A 10,016-nucleotide genomic window follows, 5' to 3' on the forward strand; every position below is an offset into this window, starting at 1 on the left:
CTAGTATTGTAAGTTCAAAAATCATCTCGTGGTAATTAGAGATTTCAGCAGAAGATAGGGCATTTTGACAGAGAAAACTTAATTTGCATATCAGTTTCATGTACTAGTGAAGTACCATAATAGATGAGACGGATGTGGTTTACGCGGAAACAAACTGTGGTGCATGTGTCTGTGTTACCGTTCGCGCGTTTCTTGAAATCTGTTCGAGAAAAATATTGTCCATAGTCCTGTTTATAAGAATTTCGTCAGAAAAGTAAACATTTCGCTAAACAGGATACAACCACCAAGTACTGTATACATTTGTACATCTCTCATGTTTTGTTTTTTGTTTTGTTTTGTTTTGTTTTGTTTCGGGGTTTTTTTTTTTCTGGTTATGGTTACATTGTGTTCAAATGATATTGTAAAGTCATGGCTTCACATTTTCATTGAGCACTCGGCACCCAATCGATTGTTGCGGATGTCTACGCTTTACAATTACTCTTTCTTTGTCGTCCATCACACGGCGGGAATTCGAGGGATGTGACAGTTTCCAACACCTTGTCCTAAAACGCGATATGATTATCCGAGGAACTGGATCAGGACCGATTTACCATGATCTGGATATGAGAACATATCATTAAGTGTTTACTACCAATAGGGTGATTTTAAGGCCCTTATAATATTTCAGTCTTTTCATTATATCTTTGGAGGGGTCAATTGTGTTTTGGTCCTGTTGCAAGCGGCGTAATTCGACCTGCTGTCGGTAATGTGTGCCAGTGCCCGGGCCAATGCTCAGCGCGATCGACAACTTGAAAACAGTGTAAATTTCCATTGCACGCATCGACCTCAAATTCTGTGTACCTTCAGGACAAAGGACGAAATAGAAAATCGTCTCAATAATAATCGTCTTTGTCATTGTTTAGCCATCTGTCCAACCATGAAGCTCCATAGTCCAACTGTCTTACTGTATACGAGACCGCAAGCAGGGCCTTTAATGCGCTTTGTAGGACCTATACAGTCCCTTTCTTTACACCTTCAGTTTTATGCTCTGTATCACATCACGTGATCAATGCGAAGAAATGCAACGAGTCCTTGGAACAGTTCTAAGTCTGTACGGACTGTGTTGTGTACACGGGACACACAATTACGAATCAGTGGCAATTAGTCCAAGCTATAAGGTATCGCACACATCACATAAACCCCTTGCGTGGAATACATGAATCTCTTCTTACCTTAGCAGACATATTGCTAGATCAAGGAAGTATCATGCAAGGCAGCATCCGGAGAGGGGAGATGGAGGGGGGCGGGGGTGGGGGTCTGATCCGGAAAAAATGTGTATAAAATAATGATTTGGCACCGTTTTCGAGAATCTTTGTTTGCTTCCATATTAATGCAAGGACATTCTTCGTTGTAATCAAATGTTATGTTTGGCAGTCACGGCGTGCAAACTTTTGTAGGGCCTATCGCTTCCTTAGTTTAACGCAGGAATTTGTAACAAACTTTGCCTCCAATAACTATAGACGACTTGCCCGATCGTAGCCAAACATACTAACAAGAATAATACATGTATACACATCGTGTTGCAAGTTTCAAAATACATGTACAAGTTTTACAGGTGAATCGAATCACTCATAACTAGGTTTTCAGTTACCGACATCAACGATGAAATGGTACACCTGTAAAACTGATTACTGACCTTAAACATGCAAGGATTGTGCGGGTACTAGTAGCCAGTGAATATTTTTCATTACGTATCTTTTTATCATTCATTTATTTGTCAATTTCCCGGTTGACATATTCAGGATGCATGGGGGCGGTATATTGCCCACGTCATTGCCTTCTTGATAAGTTCTCATAACGAGGGATTTTTTTTTTTCACGCGTCGTTGAAGTCACACAAAACACAGCAAGACGCCATTATGCATGCTGTGTAGTAGGCGCACAGAACCACTGTATATATCAGCCCTGACACAACACATTTTGTAAGGTGGTTTGTGGTCTCAATACAATGGGACAGCCAAGGAGAAAAAAGATCCGCGATTCTTTTTTTTTTTTTCGTTCCTGCAAATCCTAATGGGTGGAGTTACATTCATATAAGCGGGCATTGCACAGAGGCAATCGACCAAGTTGACTCCAACTGGTACGAGCATCTAGAACGGGAAGTGTTGTGAGAAATAGACACGGGAATGAATGACTCCTTGCATATATATATATATATATATATATATATATATATATATATATATAGTTGCCATTTCCTATCACTGTGATTAGTCATCTCGTATCAAATCTTGCAAACTCATTGTACTTAAAGTGTCTTTGCCGGTGGCCTATAAACAGTGTCGGATCCAGAGGGGGCGCCCCGGGCGCGCGCCCCCTCTTTATTTGTGGTTAAAACAAGTGAAATAAAAAGAAAAAATGTGGGTCGCGTGCGCCCCTTTCATTTTGCAAAGGCGGAATTCCTGGATCCGCCCCTGCCTACCACACCGGCCGACATACCCATAGAATCCTGCGGAAGATATCCCGTAGGGGTAATATAAGTCTTCTACATAACCCCCCCCCCCCCAAAAAAAAAAAAAAAAAAAAAAAAAAAAAAAAAAAAAGAAAAAGAAAAAAAATAGAGAGAAAGTTATAATGATAATAAATACATACATAAGTAGATAAATAAATGAATAAATAAATAGATAACAAAATTAATGCCTGATGTACAAAATGATGAAAAATTTTCTTCAGCATTGAATGAAAACCTAAAATAAGAAGACATAATGATGGAATATTTAAACTTCTCCTACAGCCAAGCAGGTCGACGGAGTAGTCGGAAGACACCAATAATTAGCTTTTTCCTACCTCCTTGCTTTACATTTTCCCAATACATACAATCACAGGTTATGTCATGAGCAGCATCATTGGTCCTTTTGTGTCACCGCTCTCTCCCCCCCCCCCCATGTGGTTCTCTCGGCGCCAATCAACACTCACCATTTTATTAGTCTCTTTCTCCTGATTACACGTACATGTCTGCCACACGAGGAAAGCAACCTACTCATGGCTCAGAATGTCATGGTGCTCCAAACCTGTTCGATCTGGGCGATGTTTTACTAATGTCTATTTCAGCCATAACGGGGGAGGGGGTGGAGGATTCAGTATGTCTAAAAATGTACCTGACTCATTGCATAACAAAGTGAAATCTGCTTTTCTTTTAATTTTGGAAGCCCTCGTGTATGGCCAACAAAAGACACAGTGTTTTAAACCCAAATAAATATACAAATACAGTCCCCGATAGCTCGAGGACGGTGGATCTATACAGTGTAAGCTCTTAACTTGTGAGCAATGTTGTCTTCAAGCAGAGTGTGGTCATTATAATAGTGCATTCGTCGTTGTTGTCAACCGTCCTCGCTTCTTTTCTCTTCTCCAACTCCTCCTTTTTCATGTTTGCCTTTTGTCCTTGTCTTCACCTTCTTCATCTTCCACGTCTCTTCATTTTTTCATCATCATCATCGTCCTTTTTCCTCTTTGTAGGAGTTTCGTCTTCGTTTTGGTGTATCATTGCTGACATTATTAAAACTAGTAATGCAGGCACATGTTGATGTACTTGCACAAATATATAGACGGAAACACACACACACATGTAATCTAACAAAGACATAGTTGCTCAAATGAAAAAAAAAAAAAACACACACACACAATGCAGTACAGTATGATCTGTATACTCATGATATCATAGCAACACAGATAGATAACAACTATGTGTATTACAGTATGTCTTTACAATTCCCTGAAACGTACCTTTTTTAATGAGGCAAATTTTAAAAACGATTTCCCCTCTCTATTACTTTCTTTTAAACCTCTGCAGATTGTGTACCAGATCAAGACGGTATCGGCGATCACGCCTACGTCGACGCAAGCCCCAGTCTTCACCCTCACAAATGAGGAGGGGAAGACAAAGTTCGAACCCACCGCCGTCGTCAGCGACCGCGATGCGATATCGACGACGTCGCACGATGAGCCCGTATGCAGAATCTGCCATGACACCGAAGACGACAAAGGTACGGGCCTAAACGATTTTCATTGCTTTAACCCTCTCTCAAATGTTTTTTTTTTCTTTTTCAAATGGCCATTGACATTATTGCGCGTTTCACTTGTTATTAGTCAGTTAAGAGCTAACATCGTGATGGTATCAACCTAAATTCCATGCATGTTTTTGTAGCGTCCATAGGCTCTATTCGTGTAAAGTTCATATAAACTGGGCCGTATATTCTATCTTTTGTTTTTGTGATATTCTTTTCCGTATCATTAGTTTCATACGCCCGGTTGCACGCGTCCGTAGTCACGTGATCAAGGCATAAAGGTCGCCTTGATACTATGAGTCACTGAACCCCATTGCTTCGTTCATTAGCTTAAGTTCATACTTACGAGAAATGGGAACACTAATTCTAATTTCTCTGAGATACGAACTATCTGTGCAGTTTTGTGATAGGTGTAGAAAGACTGCTAAAGATGTTTTCTCGCGTTTGAAATTTGCCGTTGCATGCCTAGATAAAACGAAAGTAAGATTGTGGAGGCTCAAGATTTCGTAACCAACATACATGATTACAGACTGGTGCGTCTTCACATAGAGACAGATCATCGTACACATTACAGAAATACATGCACATAGCATGCTAATACATCGTACAATATGACAATGTATTCATGTACATTATATCACATTACATCGCATTACATGACATTAAATTATTTATGGATGTTCTGTCACTGCATTCAAGTAAACATATTGGTCAGAAGATTCCTCTGAGGGTTAATTTCATAAACGCACGTGCCTCACATGTCACGCGAGACACAGATAAATGTTTATACTCGCGCTTCCTGTTGTCAGGTCGCAAGAAACTGGTATCTCCCTGTGGCTGCACCGGATCGGCAGAGTTCACGCACAAACGGTGTCTCCAGAAGTGGACCAATGTGAAAGGGGCTACCTCGTGTGAGATATGCAACCAGACGTACAAGCCCAAGTACATGCGCTTTCGACAGAAGCTGCTGGTGAGTGTCTTTACGGCATGTGGATCTGCACAAGATATTTTTTTTTTTATCACTTTGCCGATGTCCTTGTTTACGCGGGAAATCAGTTTCTGTCACGATGTGCATGAGCCTGCCAACTTTTCCCCTCGTTTCGGGCCATATTGATGGTTGCAGACTTATATGTGATAGGAACTGTGCCATGAACTCTGTCAAGGTTGCACTTCAAAATCAGCATTTATGCCGCTTCATGTTGGCTTTGGGCCCCTCGTCTGTTCATCATTATATTAGATTCTCATAGTTGCATCATGTTCATTGTAGAACCCCTGTAATGTCAGTTCGCCCTGTTAACCCAATTTCACCTGAACCCCGGCGGGCAGTGCCCTGCACTCTCACGATCATCGTGTCCTCGACATTTGCGAGAGGCTGTACCAGCCCGCACGAAGACTTCTTCGTGTGTTTCTGGGAATGAGAGGAATGAACCATATGAGGAAACCTCACCTCTACCAAATCAACTCGTGTCAGACCCATTGTCGTCCTTTTCACATGTAATCTGAACCCAAGTCTATTTTCGTGCGTTTAGATCACAGACTAAAGATAGCTCTCAAACCATCTGCGGGTAGACTTGCCTCCCGAGCTAAGAATTATTGTGATACATTGATTCATTTTCCTCCAAAGTACTTTTTTTAGTTCTAAAGTAAAACCATTCATATTTCCAGTGCCTATGTCTGACCTGAATTTAGCAGAAATTAGTGAATATAACAGTCATGTTGTGAAGGGAATAAAATGGTTTCTTTGATGTTTAAAATGTTGACCTATTATACGCACATCGATAACAACTGCATCTAAGAGATAGGTGGGTAAACTCAGGAGTAATGAATACTTCTGTTTACGGTGCAATAATAGTTCATGCAATAACATCCCTACGCCAGCTCTCTTTCCCGATATAATTACTCGTAATGGATGTTTTACCAGCAGATGACTTCAAATGTAAGCTCTACCATGCAATTAAACATTAATATCCCTCAGAAGCAAGACAAGACCAGTCAACCCACCCTTGTGTTTCTAAGTATAAAAAAATAACAATAACGAAACGATGGTATCTCGTGCAAGTAGTGCAAATTCGAGTAACCTTGGTAGACGTATTCGGTTCTGTGTGGTTAACCAGTCACGTTTTATGTCCGGAATTGCAAAGAATTCCTCGACATGGTAAAATCGTAAAGGGATGATATAGTTTTGGTTGAGTTGGGATTCAGATTCTAACTTTGTGCGAAATAATTAGAAACCGCTTATAACATATCAGGGCATACATTTCTGAGAGGAATTAACAAATTATTTAATGAAAATCGTTTTTGAAATGGCTGAGATCTGAAAAACAGAGAAAAACAAAGTGTTCGTAACAAAAGGTTGGTCCCACCTTTAATTAAGACCTCTTTGTTTTGAATATCTCAGCCATTTAAAAAAAAAAAAAAAAACAAGATTTTCATCAAATTAATTTTTCATTCCGCTCAGAATTGCATATTTTCAGTATTTAATAAATCATATAAGTGATTTCTAGTCATCAAGTCAAAAAGTTGAAATCTAAATCCCCATCTCAACCAAAACTATACTATACCTTTAAGCACCCCATTGAGAAGAGAAAAAACACAAGTGCGTTCTATGTAGAAAATGGTTCCTTCTTTGAATTTTGTGTCCTAGATTATTTCTGGGTTTTTAGTTATCGAGACAAGGTGTCTTTAAGCAACCGTCTCAGCAACGAGGTTGTGGAAGGCCGACCTCATAAACTGAAAGATACATGTATTTATTTCTCTCTTTAATCACTCTTCTTGAAGTCTTTGGGGTCATATTCAGTGCATGGGTAATGACAAGTCAAACTGCGGAAACCGTTATCCATTAAACGCCTTAACAAGGCAAAGACGAAGATGAATGGAAATTAAAAACTGACAAACCAAAGCAAGATTGTGAAAGTAATAATCATATATGTAAGTCCTACACATTCAGTGCGATAGAAGAGGAAAACATTTTAGCATGTAAAAACAAAATACCAAAAAATAAAAAGAGAAAAATTCAAACAGTTGAAAACAAAGCAGTTCTCCTCAGATACACCAAGCATTTGTTTCCTGCCTTTATATAATATTATACTTGTAACTTCCAAAGTATTTCAAAATTAGAATATTTTATAAAATTCGTTCAAATTTTTATCATCTCTCATATTCTAACAGACACGTCAGGTGATGTGCATGGGTAGCGCAGCATCGCTCCCTCTCCTCATCGTCATCATCGTCGGTTTCTTTCTCCTGGGCGAGCAGCTGAGCATGGGTTCCTACGGTGACGACAAGGCCAATAGCGACAGCGCGGGCGACGTGAACGAGGATGGCTCTAGCGTGAGTAAGATCATGGTGTCGGTGTGCATGATCGCCACGGCCACGTTCGGCATCTTCCTCCTCTGCTGCTTCTCCGTCTGGGCGGCCAAGGCGCAGCCCCAGCACGTCGACGGCTTCGACCGCGGTCCGTTCCTCAGGCGCGAGCAGGACGTCGAGCACGGGCGCGATGGCGGCTCTCCCCAACAGAGGGTTCCCGTACCACTCTTCTTCTTCTAGTGCCAAACTCGCGGAGATGGAAAATGGAAACATTCTCAGCAATTCCATTTTGACTCTATGATTTGAAAGTATTTTGTTGTTTTTTACCACATGTCTTTCCTGTGTGTGAGCAGACTATGCTAGTACCTCGGTCCAGGCTTCGCCAGGCGAGCAAGGACAGTGTCTATCGAGAGTATAATCTGGGCTAAATACGCCATTCTTCCTGACGCGGGAAGTTTGTACGGCTTCTCAAGCGATGATAACCATAGCATGTGTGAACGGAATGTACACTCTCGCCATGACTGTTGCACTCTTTGCTGGCAGATAATCAAGTGTTGAATGCGAAACCCTTTCGAAAGAAACCAATCAGGATGTTGAGAACGAACTCAATTCCATGCGAGGAGGAGAGTGGAGATCGATGGTACGTGTCCTGTACCTGACGTTTCTTGTATAGGGAAACATTTCTTGCAGTGAGCAATGCATTCGTTAACACGTTATCTGTGAAGCCTGAATTGCGACGTGCAGGTCTAAAACATTGTGTTTGCCCAAGAGATAGGACCATCCGGCGAATGAGCCCCACTCTGGATCCAGGGCCCACTGTTCTGGGGACTGGTTCTGGTTTTGTACCTTGAGGCAAGATATTAGATCTGAAAAGGAAACAACGGCGAAAATTATCTCCACTGCCAACGTCTACCACCTGACTCCGTCTTTCTTCCTGTGCTTCGTGACCTGACTGTGTGTGCGTGGCTGTGACATTATCTGGCTGTGTCGCTCCCTATTGGCAATACGCGCAGAGTCTTTCGCACTCAGAGATAACCCGGATGTTCACTGCGTGATATGAAAAGTTACTGCTCTAGAAACTTATATTCATGTATGAATGAATCTGAGCGGTTTGATATCAAATGATGTGGAGCAAAGAAATGGACTTGTCATCGCTGCCAAATACGATTAAAAATGTTCCTAAGAGTCCTTGTGTATTTTACACGCTTGTACCATAAACATTGCACATTACTTCTTCCTTTAACAATAATAATGTAAAGCATTATATGGTTAGTAATACTTCTCAGGTAATCAAACGATCAACTAATCTACATGGCAATTTTCATCTCTTCTAATGTCTTCCTGCTCTGTGTTTCATTATGATAACGATATACCATCGCGGAAGTCCTACGGTAGTGGGAACTTGCCTTTTTTTTATTCACGCTGAAAATCCCCGAGGCCGACCAAAAACTCGAATCCGTTGGTCTTGTGGGCACGATCATGAAAATGATATTACGCTGTCAGTTGTGATGATCTTTAATGCAAAGTCGGTCCCTAAGACAGGTACCGATGGAATCGTTCGTGCTTGCAACGCTTCCCTTTTATTATGAAGAAGAAAAAGTTGTTACAGAAAATGACGTGCGATATCGGATATTTCAGTTTCCATAAAGCTTCCACTAGTATTTCTACCCTATCATGACGAGAGTTCCAGAGTTGTCAAACGTCTTCCATGACACGTCTGCATATCAGTTACTGTCGGTCATTACGAGCCTGTTCTCCAAAGTTACGGCTTCTAGAACTGTGCAAACATTCCAAAATCTACGGCAAACCCATTTCTCGACAGACGCAACCCCTGTCCCCAAACCCCATCCCAACGGGTCCCCGTACGCCTACTCTACCCAACATGGCTCCCGTATAACCTAAAACGAGGCCGATCGAAATGAAGATTGACCCCCCATAGTGCATCAGTCCGGGACACCATCCTTGGTCCAATAGACCTAGACCTGGTTTCGATTCACGAGACTCAGTGTTTGTTTTTCTCTCGCTCACGTGCTCATGATAGTTTGGTGGCAGGATATTGTCCCATTTAGAGGGGTGAACTTGATAAGTCATAACCTATTTCACATCGATGAGATATATATACAAGCCCCGTTCTTATTGTGCATTCCAATCTAGTATCGAATCCTTCTTATCTTATCAGTAATAAATCAAACTAAAGATTTTACACATCTGGATGTAGTGGTGAAAATGGATTAGTACTTCCAAGTTGTATTATACGTACTGATAAAATTACTCCTATATAATGGCTTAAAACCTTGAGCTTCGAATACCCATTCCTCCCTCTTTGTTTTCCGCTATCTATCTATCTATCTATCTATCTATCTATCTATCTATCTACCTATATATCTGTTTACCTGGTATCTATCTATTTCTCTATTTTTCTATATATTTCTCCCACATCCCCCCTTTTTGTCACCTTTTAGAGTACACTGTCAAAATTAGTAGGCCCCTACAACATTGTTATTATAGTGTTGATTGTTGAAATCATGAAATGACAAAACGACCGTTGTTCCTTGTTGTAGACCTATAAAACCCTGGATGGTTTGCGTTGATTGCAAGAATCAAACAACACGACGTTGTCTTATACAATGTGCTTCAGGCATTGAGCAGATGAGAGACGTACACTTAT

The 10,016-nt window shown here is 41.0% G+C and overlaps 1 protein-coding gene across 1 annotated transcript; it reads left to right on the plus strand.

The window, feature by feature from the left end:
* The first annotated feature begins 2,989 nt into the window (after window positions 1–2,989).
* Window positions 2,990–8,775, plus strand: LOC140242839 (uncharacterized). Its single transcript, XM_072322595.1, has 4 exons — window positions 2,990–3,118; window positions 3,829–4,021; window positions 4,852–5,012; window positions 7,211–8,775. Exons 1-4 carry the CDS (start codon window positions 2,990–2,992, stop codon window positions 7,586–7,588), a joined length of 861 nt encoding a protein of 286 aa, XP_072178696.1. The 3' UTR covers window positions 7,589–8,775.
* Window positions 8,776–10,016: the final 1,241 nt, after the last annotated feature.

Source organism: Diadema setosum, chromosome 2, assembly GCF_964275005.1.
Source record: "Diadema setosum chromosome 2, eeDiaSeto1, whole genome shotgun sequence".
Lineage (NCBI taxonomy): Eukaryota > Metazoa > Echinodermata > Echinoidea > Diadematoida > Diadematidae > Diadema > Diadema setosum.